The 19,169-nt window shown below is 50.3% G+C and overlaps 1 protein-coding gene across 1 annotated transcript in view; it reads right to left on the bottom strand.

Annotated features, from left to right (window-relative positions):
* The window catches only part of LOC142576051 (pleckstrin homology domain-containing family G member 5-like), a 747,630-nt gene that overhangs the window by 613,186 nt on the left and 115,275 nt on the right, over positions 1-19,169 (bottom strand). Inside the window, exon 3 of the mRNA XM_075685967.1 lies at positions 15,497-15,609. Within this exon, the coding sequence (XP_075542082.1) occupies positions 15,497-15,609 (113 nt within the window). The remainder of the gene's footprint in view (positions 1-15,496; positions 15,610-19,169) is intronic.

Below are 19,169 nucleotides of genomic sequence, written 5' to 3'. Positions count from 1 at the left end.
CAAATTTTGCCGTCTAAACCGTAGAACGCGAGCCTACTGAAGAAACCCTAACTGCTGCTCACGAGACTGCAACTGTTTTCTCTGTATTTATTTTGGAATAAACGACGGATGAAAACGCGAGTCTCCGACGTCGTTTTTCTGGGGCCGAAATTACAGAGCCTTTCGTTTCTGTGACAATGAAGGGAAAAGACCGTGCCTCCGCGTGAGTGTTGTCAAGTACGGTCAGGCACGCGTTTGGCAGCGCTTTCGGTTTCTTGGAACGGAAACTGGAATCGGCGTATAGCTTCCACGTGTGACGGTTTTGCATTTGCCCAAACACGGGAGAGAAAAGCAGAAAACAAAAATATGTCAAGTTTAACACTCACGGGTGCATTCTGTCTTATTTTGCTGTTGTATTTAAGCTAATGGTGTTATCTCGTCCGCGGCTTAAACTAACGCGGATGAAACTGTGTGTGTGTGAAAACTTTTACTGAAATAAGGTCAGGAGGCTCGACTTTTTAAGCCGAGGCGGGCCGCTCTCACGTTGGCACTGCGGGATGAGGAGGAACAAACTTTTTTTTCAAACCAGCAGTTTAGTTGGGTGGGCCTAGGCTTCCCGGACGTCGAGGTCTTGCCTCTTCGCCGCCTCGCAGGCTTGCTGGGTTGGTCGTCGAGGTGGGAGCTGCACAGGGCAGCGTGCCATCTCGACGAGAAAGTCACAGTATTAATTGTCCGATATTGGTGTCTACATTGAAATAGCATGTGGGGAAGCGATGCTGCCCGAGTCTCACAGATATTGGAAGTGTTACTAGGGTAAATGTCTGGGTAGATCCTGTGGTAACGTGTTAGTGAGGGGTACGTGTTTGTCTGTAACGGGCGAAGGGTGGTTGCCTGTGCTCTGTTTAGCTTGTGATGAGGGATGGGGAAGGTTCTTCTTTCGAGACAGAATGATTTCGTAAGATCGTTGTAGCTGGTGAGGCGATCGCGTATACCGCGGGTGCACCTGTGCTGTCTCCGGCACGGTTGACAAGGGCTCGTGCTACGGAGCTCGCTCGCTCGTTGAGGTTCGTTGAGGTTTGGATGCGGGTTCTTTATTTCTTTCTTCACACACACACACACACACACATATATATATATATATATATATATATATATATATATATATATATATATATATATATATATATATATATATATATATATATATTGGCATGGTGTTTATTGCAGCTCGTTCGAGGGATCGCAGGTAGCTCTAGATCACGAGTACTGGCGCTGCGCATCAACAGCCCGAGCTCGGGTCTCGCGCCGCAGCGGTGGCAGTCCGCACTGTGCCACATGCATATTACCCACTACAATATATATATATATATATATATATATATATATATATATATATATATATATATATATATATATATATATATAGGAGGGCTCTATAGCTATATTGCACGTTTCGTTTCCGTAGCTTCCGCTTCGATCGTTGCCTCAAGAATTTGTCCGCCAGTTTAATAAACTTCTCCTCATCTACTATATCGCGCCACTTTCCCGTGGGGCATTTTACATGTCACACTTCATTTCCAAAAGTAAAATGAATGGGTATTATCTTTTCTCGCTTCCCGACAAATTTCAGCACACAGTAGTTGACGCATTTGGTAGGCTGTTAGTTTCAAGAAGGCTTCGCACAAAACTAGCGATCCAGTTGAGACGCTATAACGTAACCGATCCGTCCGAATCGCAACATTCTAGTTCTTTTAACCACATCATTCCCACTATACCAGTGGCGTTTCCTCGCTGCGTTCAAAAAAAGAAAGAAACTCCGCATCGCTCGTTCTGGCTTTCCCTTTCCCTAAAGATACGTCGGCTTCCACACCCCCTTGGATGAAGAACGATGCATCGCTGCCACACAACAAAATCTATTTTAGTAACGTCATAACGGGCCCGGGCCACTAACGATTAAAAATCTTCACGAAGCGCGAATATCTTTTGCTCCACTTCTGCCACTACAATTAGGGCTAATCGATGGACCACCGAAGGCATGCAAGCAGCGTCCCGGTTCGCTCACGCCACTCAGGTAGACGTTCCCTTTGCGCGCACACTTATCTTCGATTTCATCTGCCACACGATGTCAGTGGCGCGGCGAAATTGACGAGGAAGCATAAAATAGGGTTTGCGCGATAGCCACGGTCGCTGGAGCAGTTTTGCCGCCGGCTAAGGCAGGCGAGGCCCTGCACACAAGGTGGCTAGAGTAGCAGCAACACGCCCCCCCCCCCCCCCTTCTTGGGGTGGGGGACCCCTGTTCACCGCTTCATCCCACCCTCCCTTTCGTTCCTACGTGCATCGTGCTGCGTCCTAAACACCGTCATTATGTCACGCGCGTCGAGCAATACCTCAGCGCGCACGGCGCATACATCAGGCCGGGAGAGAGGAGCGGCTTCGAATTCGTCACCCCGAGCAACCGTGACTTCCGACTGTCAAAGGGACGAAGAATAAGAAGAGCGAGAAGTGAGTGGATGCAGAGGAGGAAAGGAAGCAGTCTGGGAAGTAGTAAGTAGTCTGCTCGTCGCCGGGGCGGTGGTGCCTCTCCCCCTCGTCTCCGCTGCGCTCTTCTTACGACTCGCGCACAGCTTAGAGATACATGCATGCATCGCCGTGTGACTGCTCGCCAGAGCTGCTGCTGCTGCACGCAGTGACAGTGGCGCAGGGCGCGCGCCGTAGAGGGTTCGACCGATGCGTGTCCCGATTGAAAGGAAGCTTCGATTGCGGGCGCGTTCGTCGCCGGAGGAGGGATAATCCGCCGACGCGAGGGAGCGGAAGTGGAGCATAATCCCGAGTTCTGCAAGACCGGCGCCGAGCTACATGGCCGCGGTGGCGCGCCCGCGAGCCGTGCGGGTCGTTTAGTGCGGAGGAGCCCCCGTGGTCCGGCTCTGCGTTGTCGACCGAGTTTCCGGTGGTTGCGTCAGCGGTGCTCTGATCTACTCCGGCAGTGCGTGGTGGTCGGGACGAGACACTTGTCCGTAGTCGCGACTCGTCTATCACCGTCCACGGGCATTATGGCTGCGCAGACACCTGACGTACAGCCATAAATCTCTTACAAAGCATATTTCGTCATGCTGCTTTCTCGTGCCTTTTGAAGAAGCTACAGGGAGCACGCGTGTGACTACAGGGTTCCGCAATAATTTTAATGTTTTCAGGTTTTAACGCGCGCGGAAATGGAAATACGCGTTCCGCCAAGGCGTCAGAATGGGGACACACCGCGACCATGAAACAAGCCTGCGGCTTTGCTGCCAACAACAACAACAACAACAACGAAAATTAATTCGCTCCGAATAGCCGAGCATACCAATATTGTATATGACAACTGATATGACGCCAACGCGCGTACAGCCGTTTCGGTTCGAGAGACGGCGCCCGCGCTTGCACTGTCGACCGCTCGAACAGCGCTGGCAGGAGGCGACAACGAATGCGCCGTGGGCTATAGTCGTCTCGCAAAGTTGGCAATCATCGCCCAGGCTGTTCTTATATACTCCCCCGAGAAGTCGCGACCTCCTAGCTGAAGCAGTCGGCCTCGAGAGTAGTATATAGAGACGGGCGCTATCCACAGGCAGCACGTGTTCACTTCAAGCAGGCTTGCGACGTTAAAGAAAGTTAATGGGCGAATTACGCTTTCTTCGTCTCTATGGCGTACTAAAGACGTTGTAAGGCAAGGAGCGCGCGTCCATAAAAGAAAGAGAGAGAGAGTTAAACATTTTTTTACATATTTCAACCCCCCCCCATCCCTCGCCTATTCAAAAATACATCGCTTTGGGCAGGCCGGCGCAATGCCGCGTGCTTCTTAATTTCAGATATCGTCTAGATAAATAAGCCGATCAATCGAAATACCTGCCCTCTCGCCCCCCCCCTCCCTCCATTCTGCAAACGCAGTGTCAACGGTTGGAAAACGTGCACTCATTGCCCCACCACGATATATGGGCAGTGCGGCTCCAGACTCACGAATGCGCATAACTATCACGAACCGTTCTCACCAACCGAGCAGTTTTCTGACTACAGAAGCCCCGGTTACCTAACACCGTACCTCTGAATGAGGTTAACCTGACGGAACAAGCTTCCGACATGCTTTTTTTTTCTTTCGGCATGTCTGCTATACGCGACGTAACGAAACTGGCTTGACGGACGGAACGCGTGTATATACCGTGAGTTACTGGTAACCCTCCACGGAACACATTTAGGCTTACTTGATTATAGCACGGCAATGTATGACGCAGTGTGAAACTATCGCGCCGTCTGCAACGCGCCAAGCGCCGCTTCGCCGGGAAACACGCGTCGGAAATGCACGCCTTGCGGTTGTCGCTCTGCTCCGACCCACGCTGCACGCTTTTCTCATTTGCTTCTTCTTTCGTCTTGTTTTCTGCTGCAACACATTGTACGCGTGTACCTTCATACTTTACGCTCGGTTGACTCGCAAATCAAACTTCACTTCAGAGAAGCAACACTCGGGACATACAATAATGCTCCAGAAGGCAGAGCCCCACTGTCCCCTGTCGAGGCAATGAGGCCTATCCCTCTTCCGGTATATCGACGCGAAACGAGAAACGCACGCCTGCCCCAAATTGACAATTCTTGCGTCACACGGAGCGTCACCCTCTTGTTGCGCAATGCCGGTGACGCAATAATATCGATAATCGATAGCTGCGCGCAAAGTGTCTGCACTGTCCCACGCACCGAATAAATAAGTAAGTAAATAAATAAATAAATCTGAGGAATAGGACCCCAGAAATGAGAACTCCTTACTCCCAGATTTCGGCCAGGGTCCACCTTTCATCTGAAAACCAAACATACGGATGCATATATAGCCCGCCGAAACTTTGAATAAACAATGTAGTTTAACGTGACTTTCTGCCCCTATTACGGAGGTTTACGAAGACGATTCCTTGTATAAGTGTATATATACTGTAGCGAAGAAAAACGCTATATTGTGCCATCCTCTCCAGCGCTTTTTCTCGGGGACCGCCTCTAGTCCGTGCCCTGCTTTCACGGTCGGCCCAAGCGCTGGCGAGTAATAAGCATAGTGTGTATATATATATATATATATATATATATATATATATATATATATATATATATATATATATATATATATATATATATATATATATATCGAGAGAGAGAGACTAAGAGAAATAAATAGGCGGGAGAGGCCTTTTATCCGCGTACGTGTACTCGAACAGGAACATGCATGGGAGTGGCTGCATTGTACTTACATACGTACCAGTGGTAATTACAGACCTTTATTGGGCGTCATGTCTAACCGATTGCCGTCGTCGACACCGTGTTTTCTGCGATTTCTGTCTATCTTACCTTGTTTGTTCTAACGCCCCGCAAGCGAGACAAGACAAAGAGAGCTCGCCCAAGGTTTCATTTGAGCACGGCCTGAACTCAGCCTTCGGTTTGGCCGCGACGACACTGATTAATTCGCGACTGGAAGTAATGGGTAGCTAACGCAGTGGGCGTATAAGCATATACCTGAAGGATTTGATCGCGATTCGCTCGTGGTATTCACGCGCTACGTTTGTTTCGCCAGTTGGTGGGTTTTTTTTTTTTTTTTTTTTTTTTGCGGCACGCGCACTTATAGGCGCGATAGTACAAAATCTTACCTTGGTCACTGCACGGAGTAATTCAAGATAACATAGTACACGACCCGACTGTCATAGCTAAAGGGAAAACGAAATTACAGCTTCAATATTGATACTATTTCTTTTTTTTTTTAATATACTCTAGGGGTATACGTAAAACAGCAGAAATCGTGTGTTTAGCGACAATGCTCTCGGCCCATATGTATACAGTAGCCGGTACACGATGTCATCGACATACCTGCTGTTGCTTTCAAACATTTAGAATTTAGAAGCGCGAGTTTGGCATGCACGCTGTTAATAAAAGAAAACGAACACAAACATTTAGCCAAACACCAACAGCACCCCTGTCGGCAGGCATTTCAGCATGTATACCCTGCCTCCGGCAATCAATACTGCTATAGTATTGCAGCCAGAATATTCGATCGGTTAGCTAACGAGCGCGTCCCAAATATCTCACGATGCGCTCGCGTCATTAATCGATGAACCTAAGCGTGCGCACACATGCGCAAGAGCGAGAGGAAAGGTATAGGCAGATCAACCGGACGTGCGTTTGGTCGGCTACCCTAAGCAGGGGGAAGGATCTTCAGGAACGAAAAGAAAGAAAGGAAAGAGATAAAAGCATTATAGGCTGCCCATCACGCCTACAATCGGTCGCTGTATGAGGCCAGTCGCTTTCATAAACTGCAGTATAACGCCCTCGTCGCATGGCCGGGGCGGGGCCATGGTCCAAGAATCCTTGTCTCGCAAAACGATCTACGATCTAGCCTTTTCGTCTCACAATTTGCCTCTGGTTCGGTTTCGCTCTTACGAAAGTCTACGCATTCCTCAATTCAATGGATAACACACCTTACAAGTGTGACTCCTACAACTGTGAGTCATCATCATCATCATCATCAGCAGCAGCAGCAGCAGCAGCAGCCTAGTTACGCCCACTGCAGGGCAAAGGCCTCTCCCATACTTCTCCAACTACCCCGGTCATGTACTAATTGTGGCCATGTTGTCCCTGCAAACGTCTTAATTTCATCCGCCCACCTAACTTTCTGCCGCCCCCTGCTACGCTTCCCTTCCCTTGGAATCCAGTCCGTAACCCTTAATGACCATCGGTTATCTTCCCTCCTCATTACATGTCCTGCCCATGCCCATTTCTTTTTCTTGATTTCAACTAAGATGTCGTTTACCCGCGTTTGTTGCCTCACCCAATCTGCTCTTTTCTTATCCCTTAACGTTACACCCATCATTCTTCTTTCCATAGCTCGTTGGCAATCAAACACGTTCTGTGTTTTTGTCACCGTCACGACGCCGAACTCGACATTCTTCGGACTGTGTAAAAAAAAAAAAAAGTAATGGTGTGGTACTTTCTGTTCTGTTTCCGTGGCGCTGCACTGGCGAGACGTTGTAGGAACACTCTAAGCAAATCATTCGGCGAAACTGACTGATCCGTGCTGCAGAAATAGAAACCGACGGCTTGACCATTTTCGGGCCAAATTCGCAAAGCACATTGTACGCAAAAAAGAGCTGTCTACTATTAGCAAGTAGGAATCACTATTAATATTTCTTCGTTCGTATTTAGCCCTGCTTCATCATTTTACCACGCCAACTCGTCCCGCCCGATTAACCAGCACCTTTTTTTTTATTGCGATAGCAGTTATATATGGACTCTCCAGGCGCATTTCTGCCGTCGCCATGAGGTTCCGTATAAAGGCAAAGGGCGATACAATTGTCGCCGCGCGCCGTATGCTGTATATTGTAGCGAAAGCGTGCGCCGGCAATCGCGGCTCGGTCTCGCGCGCGCAAGGCTCCTGGGGAAGGGTAGGGAAGGGGATGGGGAGGCGGCGTTCTACTTCGGGCCACCCGGGCAGACACACCCACTTGCCCGGGCCGCTGTATATTGAAACCCTTCTCCGACGGGGACCGAGTCCGTCACACGCTGTATTTTCGCGGCTTATAGTTCGCGTTGATGCCAAACGCAGCACGAAGGTCTATGCGCTCGCTGATGCTGCCGTACTTCCTCACTCCAGCATTTTGACAGCGAATTTCCTCGGTCATCGAGTGAGATGTGCCCATGTTTGCGTGTGCGCGTGTGACAGTGTGCTTGTTAAAGCAGTTAGTATGCCTGTGTTTACAGGTTCATACGGTCAATAAGACTTCTATCCTTACTTCGTATAGCTGTACATTAATCTGCTATCGCAATCGATGCTTGACCTTGCGGGCGAAACTATAGTTTTGTTAACAAACCGTTCATAAGAAATGTTTGCCTTCGATAAGTACAAGTTCTCTATCGCTGTTGGCCGGCGAACTTTCTCCTACATTGTGCTCTAGCATGTTGGGACTCTTTTGCGAGTATATATATGCACCCACGTGCCGATATTGTGCAACCACGGTAAGGGCGTGGGAAAATGAAATCAAAGCATATACACACAAGATACTGGAGCAACGACAGGTTCGCGTGTCAAGCGGCGCAGTGTCCGGCCGTCCGTTGACCCGAATAAGGGCCCCGAAGGGGTGGGTGGAGGTGAAGATCGCCAGCACGGCGATTTGTTGCTGGGCGCGGACAGGGGGCGCTGCATTATGCATCGCGTTCCATTAGTCGGTCGGCGCGGGTGGTACCGCGGCCGGAAAGAAACCTACGGCTTCTATAGAAGTGTCGGGTGAGGTGAGCGCAGATTAGGTTTAGGAACACACGCGCACGCGGAACCTTTGTCCCTTTCTTTTCTTCTCGGGGCCGATGTACAGACCGGGTGACAAAAGAAGAAACCCCTAATTGCAGCAGCAGCAGCAAGCCCGGACGCCCGCGACGAGCACGCATGGCGGCGACGTCGGCGGGCGGCCCGATTGGGACGCAGTGAAGCGTGGTCGCGCGATAGAGGGGGTGGGGGGGGGGGGCGACGCCGGCGCCCCGCGCCAATTCCTGTCTCGCCGGACGCGGAAAAGAGCGCGCGCGCCGACGACCAAGGTTGCGCGTCCGCCGCGCCACGGCCGTCGAGACAATCCGGGCTCGCGCGCTTTCACGCAAGTTCGTTCGCGCACAACCGTCGCGGCCGACGCCAGGGCGTGTGTGCAACTTTACAGACCAAGAGGTAAAAAAATAAAGTGTCCGCGTCTTTTCACAAGACCTGAGTCGCGTATGAACAAACGTGCGAATAACATTGGAGAAAGAAAGAAGGAAAGAAAAAGACGTTTCTGTAATATAACGGAGGATGAGGAAGAAGGCAAGTGTATTAATGATATATAGAGGGCGCTCCGGCGTGGAGTCGAGCGAGTGACTCTTTGGCACGTCTGTAGTATAGAGTGTGTGTGCGCGTGTCTATACGGGCATTGAAGGCAACGCGACGCAACGGCCCTGAAAACAACCCGCGGCAACAGAGCAAGGCCACACGGGACGGATTTGAATTATACTACTGTGGTTTTCCGTTTACAACCGGAAAACATAATGCGGAGAATAAAAAGAAAAGAAAAGAAAAAAAAACAAAGCCGCGCTGGGGGATTGCGACAGCCCCGAGAAATGGGAGCCGGGAGAGGACACAGGCAGATCGAAATAACGCATAATGGAAGAGACGCAAGAGGATGCGTAAGAATGCAACCGAGAAGGTGCGGGGTATACCTAATCGACGGGCGACTGGACAATTTGAACATCAGGGAGAAAACTATTTCATAGACAGGTAGAGCACTCGATCTTCTATCTGCGAAAGAATGACGCCTGCGCACTGCGATATCGTAGCAGTCGAGATTGAAACAAACTAAGACTTGGTTGCAGCAAACCCTCTCGGCTCCGCAAGCAATACCGTCACGCATAGCGAGATATATTTTAAACTTTGCAATGCGAGCTGAATCGGTCAGTCTAACCATGTCCCAGCACTGCAATTCTGGTGACAATGTTAAATCATGAAAATAATACACAAAAAGACGCATATACACGCGCGCATACATGAAAAGTGCCCGAGCACACCGCAGCATCGGGGCCTCGTATAACCGTCCTGTGTCCAACAGAAGTTCTGAGGCACATTAGGAGCACACGTCTCAGACTCTGTCCCCCTTCCGCCGTCCATAAACAACCCGCAGTCGAAGGCGCGAGTGTTGAAGTCGATTGAACGCATTCGTTAATAAATCTAGTCACTGAGGCAGCGAAGTTTAGTGCACTGTCGGAGATACAAGTTTTCGAAAGTGTCCATCTCTCGTGAGACGCAACTCAGTTACTATAACACGGCTTAATAAATGATAGTCCTGTATGGGGCAGAGATGGAGGAAACGTAGCTTATTTGTTTCAGCGAACGATCAGCTTGCCGCGACGTACGGCACACCTTCTTCAACGGCCGGCGGCGAATAGGCCCCAGTTCGTTCCCGAAATGTGTACAGGGAGTATAGAGACGGTCAATAGTGAGTGCGCACTGGATCGTCTAGCAATGCGCGTTCCACTAAGCTGTGTGATCGCAACAGAGGCGAACACATACCCTGTCTTAAGTGATCAGTGCGCTTGTGCGACGAGAGCGTACGCAGATCTAAGCCGTGCAGAATTTTATATCGGCCTCTAAATTTGGCTCTCCCGACCGTACGACGCTCTAGCTAGCGCATAGCATCTAACCACGTTAAAACACTGTTCTGCCAGCTTGCGTCCGCCTGCACTTTCATGGCCATTGGAGGGCATTCGTGTTAACTGCCGTAACGGCCAGGCAGCAAAGGAATATGTTGGTGCCAATTGCACGTTATACTGCTTTTAAAGAAATACTGACTCCTTTTTAATATCTTTTGTTTATTTTTCGGTAAGTGAAAGTCGATATCCTTTAAACTCAAGAAATACAGTAGACAGCGCCAGACCGCCCTGAATAATTTACTGCTGTACCAGTTCCAAACCACTTTCGGTACATCAAAGGTGGATGCGTCATGGTGTGCTCACTTGCTTCGTTTCAGCCATCGCTGCGGCTGCCACACGCGAGTTGAGCACAGGGTAGCCGATCGACTGAAAAAGACTCTACGCGCCTTCATAGTTGTCTTGGAGCGTCAACGAAGCGCAGTTGCTGCTACTGCAGAGGGGCGGCACTGCCCTTCGCTTTGGTTGAGTAAGAAAACAATTTCTAGAATACGAGGGTTAATATCACGGCGAAACTTTCTTCGCCTTTGAAACAGTACTCCTTTGAGCACTGCTTTCTTTGCGTTCGAAAAATGCGCGCGTAGAGCGCTCGGAAAACGAGTTTGGTGGGCTGTAAACGTAAGCTCAACAGACGTGCCGCTTCCACGGACACACAGTTTGGACCAGCGTACACGAGAAAAATGAAGCGACGAGACAGGCTAAACAAGGGTTGCCGATGGTGACAGCGTTGAGGTTCAGAGCTGTTCAATTTAGCACCGGCTGCGAAAAATACTTTATGGACCCCAACATTTAAAAACTCAAACTCTGTGATCAGCAAACTTGGTCGGGGGTCTGTTGATGTCAAGGTCACCTGTGCACAAAACCATAACTACAACGCGCCACTTTCCCTAGCATAAAAAACAAAATAAGATCTACGCAGGCGCTGCAGGCAAAACCAAGTAAACAGCTTTTTCGTCCAGCACATCTTTGCAGTGAAGTTCGCCATTGCGAACGTACTTTAGCAGGCGAGATATATGTGATGAACAACTTTCAGCTTGGACCTCAATGAGGCGCGGCAACCAATTACTCACCTCCCTCCCCCCTACCCTCCCCGTCAGAAAGGTACCCACTCACTCCCAGACTCTGAAGCGGAGTTTTCGAACTGCTACAACATTGAAGAACTTTGGCTCAGGTTCGTGTAACAAACAGCCACATCCCGTAGCAGCTAATGCTGTTTTTCCCACGTTATACCGAACAAGGAACGTCCCGCGAGTGTTCGCCATTCTCAAAAGCAGTTCGCGGCCACGCACACGGCTGTCTCGCAAAACCACAACGAGGTCTTCGTATAAAGGACAGGAGGGCACCGTGACAGATGCAGGATCGCGGCGCCAAAACAAAAAAGAGCCCAGAAAAAGCAGCAGCGAAGCGTTATCTTTCTTTGAGCAACCGGCATATACATAGTGCGCACTGCAGGCGATCGAAGGACATGGACGCGCGCTCGCTTCTTCGCGCCCTTACGCCAGGGCGGCGCGGGAACGATTGCCCTACGCGGGAAAGAAGTAACTAAGAGAAAATAATGACGTAAAGAAAGACTCTGCGGTGGCTGCGCGCGCGTTGCGTGTGCGTCCCAGTCACGGGAGGGGAAGTCTCACGCCGCGTGAAACTACCAAACTCTTTCGCGTCTCGTCGTATACCGCTTGTTCTCTATCGGGGTCGATATTTTGGTCACGTACGTATGTACTCGCCGGAGACCGGAACGCCCAGAGATCGGCACTGTTCGTCCCTGCGGGCGCAGTCGGCGCCCCATTAAAAACAAAAACAAAAAAACGAGTAAAACAAAAAGGAGTAAGACCGACCTTTTAAGCAGGAAATGCATAACAAGCGTGCTTCCCTCTCTGTCTGGCGGAGCCCGTTATTCGGATGTTCTCTCTCCCGCACCCCCTCCCTAACCACCTCCCCTTCATTGTTTTTTTTTTTTCTCTTACTCGTCTCATCTTGGTGGCTTTTACGAGTATGAACAAAAAGCAATTCGCTCGCAACCGACGGTATATACACGAGAGAAGCGCGCCGCGAAATTGACGCAGTTCCTCCCAAAAGATATAACTCCTATTTGCCATATAGATACCGTTGTTGCGTATAAGATTGCCCCTGCGGAGTGATATATAGCGCCGATATACGTTAGCGACAAAATAAAAAAATATATCTAAGGGAGCTTCGAGATTACCTGCGGGCCGTGACTTCGCGCAACAACGTGAATAGATCAACGGATTCGGTTGCTCTACGTAAGCGTTCACAGACGAGCCACAGGGCGCACGTCGCGCGAACTTATTTCCCCCATGAGCGGCGGATTACGTTGAACCGAAAATGGTCGTTGAAAGTTTATCCTATCGCGCGGACGGTACGCATTGAGCTTAAATGACGGCAGCCGAAATAGTCTTATCTGTTTTCTTACAGTGACAGACCTTTGTAGACTGTCTGTCAAGTACTTTCACACGTGTCTTTAAAGTACTTGGATGATACAGCAGCTGTTTTTCTTATATGCCGCATGAAGCTGTAAATCCGGCAAGGAAACCAATGTGACCGAGTGATGACGTCACGTTCCTCGCGCTGGACCTGTTGATGACGTCACGTTCCTCGCGCTGGAACTGCAAAATCCCACGGCGAACAGCCACGACGCCGTGGCTGTTGTAATCGCACCGCTGGTACGAGTTGTTGGGAACTCGGCGCTGACGCCCGTGGTTGCACCTGGGTCGCAAGCCCCAAGGGTAGCGTTGGCCTGGCGGCCTGGGGTACAACTGGAAGCATCCGAAGGTCCCGGCAAAGCATGAGTCGACTGGTAACAACAAAACAACTTGTTTATTCTAACATCGCAAAGAGTTGGCGGTCAGGTTGACCGAAGTAGAGAGACGGGAGAGCACGTTACTCAACAGAAGAAATCGGAGCCCCCCTTTGGCGTCCGGGGGCAGCTGCTTTTATACTCTCGCAGTTGAGGGCAAGAAGGAACCCCTCTATAGACGAGCACGTGACGGTGCCGCTCGGGCACAATGGGATAAGGTGGCGCAGCGTCGTGTCGGCGCCACTCGGACCCCCCTTGCTTCACAGTTGTTGGGAGCTCCTCTCCCCGGCTGCCGCGCTTCGACAAGCGTGGGCACAATGGGAAGAGAAGGAGGAGCAGCCGTCGTGTCGGCGCCGCTCCGACCCCCTTGCTTCACAGTTGTTGGGAGCTCCTCTCCCCGGCTGCAGCGCTTCGACAAGCGTGGGCACAATGGGAAGAGAAGGAGGAGCAGCCGTCGTGTCGGCGCCGCTCGGACACCCTTGCTTCACAGTTGTTGGGAGCTCCTCTCCCCGGCTGCCGCGCTTCGACAAGCGTGGGCACAATGGGAAGAGAAGGAGGAGCAGCCGTCGTGTCGGCGCCGCTCGGACCCCCTTGCTTCACAGTTGTTGGGAGCTCCTCTCCCCGGCTGCCGCGCTTCGACAAGCGTGGGCACAATGGGAAGAGAAGGAGGAGCAGCCGTCGTGTCGGCGCCGCTCGGACCCCCTTGCTTCACAGTTGTTGGGAGCTCCTCTCCCCGGCTGCCGCGCTTCGACAAGCGTGGGCACAATGGGAAGAGAAGGAGGAGCAGCCGTCGTGTCGGCGCCGCTCGGACACCCTTGCTTCACAGTTGTTGGGAGCTCCTCTCCCCGGCTGCCGCGCTTCGACAAGCGTGGGCACAATGGGAAGAGAAGGAGGAGCAGCCGTCGTGTCGGCGCCGCTCGGACCCCCTTGCTTCACAGTTGGGAGCTCCTCTCCCCGGCTGCCGCGCTTCGACAAGCGTGGGCACCAATATGCACATACACACACACACGCACATGAAGACACGTGGCATCGGAACATGCCTGGACGCGCTTGGCAGGGAGGCGTAGCGGCGGCGCCGAACGGGCCAAAATGTCTGCCGCTTTGAACGAAGCCCTGGCGTCTGTTGTATCCTCTCCGGCTTTACCGCGCGTCGTAGGCGAAACGTAACATGGCCCACTCCCGAAATTGTATTACGATGGATTAAGGTGGATTACACTGAATTAATGTGGATTGAGATTGGTACAAGTTAGAGCAAGGTAAATTAAGGTGGAGTCTTGATTTAACGTGATAACTTAGACAATTCTTAATGCTCTCGCATTCGAATCACGTAAGGATACTCAATTGACGGCCCATCTCGCTCTGTCTTCACTGAACAGTTTCACAAGATGCGAATTGTGGCTCGCAAGTGCGATCCATTGCACATAAAGCGACTGATCCGCTCGCATACTAAATTCAGTTATTTACTTAAGAAGCGCCATAACGACGTACGCGCTCGTAAGCTTCTATTAATATGGCTACAGAAGACCATGAAGATAAGACGATAGCTTGTTGTGAGAAGTACATCGAACTCCATAAAGGAAAATGCCATCGAGGGTGCGGTTCCAGCCTTTCTTAGTAATATTAGAATGGAAAGAAGTGTGTCGACAAAAGAAGCATCGATGCATTATTCCCTCGAAACCAATTATTTCGTATATCATAATGCGGAAGCGAAGAGTAAAGCTACTGCAAGTCTTCGGACTGCGCAAGCGGTGCCTACTCTTAACCACTTAACGCAGCCTCTTCTATACCATAGCCAATTACTTCAAACAGTTAGCGTGAGACTGGCTTGCGCTTTAAGTCAATCAAATACAGATGTATTTTGCAACAGTACTACTACTACTACTACTACTACTACTACTACTACTAATAATAATAATAATAATAATAATAATAATAATAATAATGGTAATAATAGTGTGTTGCACAAGTTTACAAGGAAACAACGTAAAAAAATATGACTGACAAAGCCACGTAGGGACTAAGTGGCAGTCCCTGGCAGGCAGCAGAACCCCGTTAACCTTCACTGCGATACATTCCAGGTCATATTATTTTCCAGCGAGAAAAATAGTGAACTTTCAAATCAAAAGTGTATATACGACCACTGAAGGGGCGGCAGTAATTCGCTGAGGTCATTGCTACAACCGCGTAACAAAGCAGTACCTGAAAAAGGACAAAAAAAAAAAAAAGAGATGAAGAAAGTCGGAACGAGAGCGAGCAAAAGCCGTCTCTCAGGATGAAAAACTCGGCACTCCACGGCGCATCTCCCGTCTGAAAACGCGTCCTCTGCGTGCGTTTGTGCGGGGCACGACAGTAAACAAAGCCGAGTTGCTGCTGTGTGCGTTTTACGCAGCAATGGATGCACCGCGCTCGTCGCAGCGCGAACAGCCGAATATATATGAGCACGCCTGCGTAGTGAGAACGGGAACGGGGGAGGGCCCACTCACTCACCCTGTGGGTGTGGTGGTGCATGGGCGGCAGGGTGGCCGACTTGGGCTTCTCGTAGATGGGCGCCATGTAGTGGGAGTCGTCCGGCGACGACGCCGCCGACGCCCAGCCGTTGTCTGCGAAAAAAAAAAAACATATCTTGCACGTTAAACGTCAGCACCGCGCCAATTGACGAACGTCAGCTCAGTAGAGATGTTCTCTATATACTCTTCGTTGTTGACTGAAAGAGAACAAATGCGTCGCCCGTCCCAACACACTGGGAACAAAGCTTAAAACTATAGGCATTTGCCCATATACATACCATAAACACATAAACATATTAAGTGTACGAGGCAAAGAAGTTCCGCGGAAGCCTATACCAGGGGGGGAGGAAAGCACATGAAAGAGCAAAAGTTGTCTTCGACCCGAAATGTAGAACGAAGCTTCGTGCTTTCTCGCGTGGAAGACAGTTATGTCCTTTCATACGAAGTCTATAATCAAAGAAACCATTAAAGACAGGAGAAGCGTTTCATATACATCCGCTTTAAGTAAGATAAAAAATGCCATGCCCACAGTGCAATAAAAACACTATCATACGCGTGTTACACGAGTGTTATTGTTTAGGTTGTCCTGACGTCAAATACTCGATATACACTCTAAGAAAAATCCCGGGGAAAACGGGAGTAACTGCGCCGTTAGTCCTAAAAAGGGCGCTTTCGTCCCTCAAAGGACTAACTGCATGAATGTGCGGGCCGTGTGCAAATTTCGGAGAGTAAGTGTTTAGTCCCTGCTCGGAAAGAGAGCAATGGGAGGACGAACGGCAACAGTTACTCCCCAGGCACTTCGCTGTTTTCGTCCGTGTCATGGAGCGACGCGGCGAAAACGGTATTGTCTATAAATCGTGAATGGTTCGAAGTTCGTGCATTGTCTATTGAACTACATGCAAAGCAGCACCTTGCCTCTTCGTGAGAAAATTACGTGAAACTTAAAACTGGAATGTGAAGAGGCATGCCCTTCGTGCGCACCCCATAAGTGAGCGATACACATTAAACGCGCAAGTCACTGATAGACGGCTAGATTTTCTTGGTCTATAGTACCTAAGTTCCTTCCGTTCCAAGGAGGTTGCGAACTGAAGCGATGTGTAGCTCAAACGGCACGCGCTAAGCGACAGAGAAATTGCCCTTCTCTGTCGTCTTCGGTGCCCCGTTTGATCTCGCTACACGTATACATGGCGTAGTGCCTCAGTTTAAATCACCCTAAAAATCCTCGGGCTGATTTCTTTTCGCAGTCGCTTATGGCTGCAAGTACACTCAACGTTAGACTCTGACTGCATAGCTTGCACAAAATACAGTCACTTTTATATTGCCGCGCTTGCGTTCCCATGCTTAACCTTGTCGAAATAGCCCGTCTTGCCAAGCAAGCGGCGTGGTGAAGTGGTTAGAGTACCTGACTTGTGAGCGAGAGGACGTGAGTTCGAATCCTGCGGTCGGGAACGTTTTTTTTTCAGCTCATTAATTTTTTTATTAGGGTATAAATGCCTATTTTAATTAATTACACCTTTGCGGAGCATCGGAACGAATTACAGTTACTCCCTTGAGGACCATCGGGCAGGGGCAACTGTTAGTCCCCGAAGGAGTAAGCGCATGGGGAGTAACAGTTCATCCCATGTCAGTTCGTCCCCAAAAGGACTAATGGTTGTGGCAAATCAGTTAGTCCCCAAAAGGACTAACCTCCCTACCCCTTTTAGTCCTTTTTTTCTTAGAGTGTACGTAAGGTCCACAACAATATACGAATTAAATCAACCTAACTAGCTTGCAGTGACAACACATGTTTGTTTAAGAGGACACGACCATGGACCAAGTATTTCTGCCCGTAAAAAAAAAATACATCGCAATTTACGGAATGCTGGAACGCCGAGTACGTCGCCAACGATAACACCATAAGCACTGATAGCGCAATCTTAATTGTGGCGCTCTCATTGAGCGTGTGCGAACGTGCGTGTCGCCTAATTCTAGATTGTGTATGTGTAAAGTATCCCGTTATGACTGTCGGCCACATATGATGTCAAACTTGTTCTACGTCTCTGAAGAACACACTCAGGCAGAGCGATGGCCGCCACAGACTGCAGTAGTTTTCTAACTGGTTCCAGCTCTTTGGCCAATATTGACCCTTGCGCCAAGAAACGCCATACATCACCAGGTTTCTAACCGCGTGGAGCGGCCCCGCAAAACCCGCGACTGCAACTCTAAATGCAAGAAAGCCGGAGAACAATACACAGACACCTTCTCTGCTGCGCCGCATTGCGTACATAGTCGACGCACGCTTTCTTTGGGCTCCCGGAACCGCGTGGTGCGTATAGCCACGCGAGGGCTCTGCGTGGCATCGAGGGCGCGCTTCACACCCGTTGTACAGGGGCGTTTTCAGAAGGGTCTCTCCTTGAAATTAAAGCTTTTTCTAAAGCCTCGGAAGGTCTAAAGAGAAACGCGCGCCACGCAAGGACTCAGCATGTCGCTCCCCACCTCCACCCCACTTTCGCCCCGTTCTGAAATAGTTATCTCGCACACATCCACCGCTCACCTCTTGAACCCTTGCGGTCTACCTTTCGAAGCTTTCAAGCGCTCCCGGAAGAAAATCACGCGCCCGCGGTGCGCCCTCGGCTATCCTTCGACCGCTGTATAGTGCGAGAAGAGGAGCAGCACGAACTTGGCGTATAGCACGAAACCACTTTGCCCTTTCGTGAGGCCGCGGGGCAAACGCGATAGCTAGGAAGGCCGGCAAAGCAGGCCCCAGCTGCGCAAACAAACAAAACAAAAAAGAAAACAAGAAAAGGAAGGAAAAAGAAAGCGCAGGGGAGGGGGCCTTAAAAAGAAACTGAGAGCCCGCGTAGGGTCTGCGCTTTGCTGATATTGCTGTTGCTATACGCTTTCTCGGTAGCGCATAAACGACGGACATAACTCGTCCACGGCCTTAGGAGTGAGCGACGCTTACAGCAGTTCTTCCTCCTCCTGCTGCTGCCGCCACTGCTGCTGCTGCTGCCGGATCACGTGACGAATAGAAGAAACCCAGACCTCGGTTGGGGTCCAGGTGGCGTAATGATTATGTGAGCGCGCCGCGGAGCTGCTATGACACTTCTATTGAGAGAGAGAGAGAGAGAGAAAGAGAGAGACCTCGACACGCAGCTGCCGCCTCTAGCCGCCACGAGACGAAGCTTCCATCACCCTCCTTAGGACTCTGTCTTCTCCTTTCGTTCTTAGTTTGCCGCTCTCCCTAGGGACCTTACTCTCCCCGGCTGACTAAAGGGAGCTTTATTAGACGTATTGTCAGCGGCGAGCGTGTCGGCCGCTGCCGGCCTTATCCATGCATAAGCAGTGCCTCCTTCAAAAGGCGCATTACGTGCGCCTATTGACTGGAGGCTTCCGCTAAGTCCTTGTGCTTCTTTTGAGCAAAGCTTCGACGTCTGCGGCGGTGAAATTTCCATTTGTTGCGCGTTTATTTTTCCCACAGTTCACTCTGATTAGCTTACGTCCAATGCCGCCGTGCAATGTACTTTCTTCATTTTGGGTTCGGCAGGGAACCACTGTCGGAGAGCGCTGTCTTCCATCCATGACCTGATACTACAACTGCGAACGAGACGATAATATCGTTATCGGAGTTGCTGCGCGCCACGGGCCTGAACGAACGGCTTTAACGGCGAAGC

Source organism: Dermacentor variabilis, chromosome 3, assembly GCF_050947875.1.
Source record: "Dermacentor variabilis isolate Ectoservices chromosome 3, ASM5094787v1, whole genome shotgun sequence".
Lineage (NCBI taxonomy): Eukaryota > Metazoa > Arthropoda > Arachnida > Ixodida > Ixodidae > Dermacentor > Dermacentor variabilis.
This window is presented reverse-complemented; position numbering and strand designations above follow the sequence as displayed.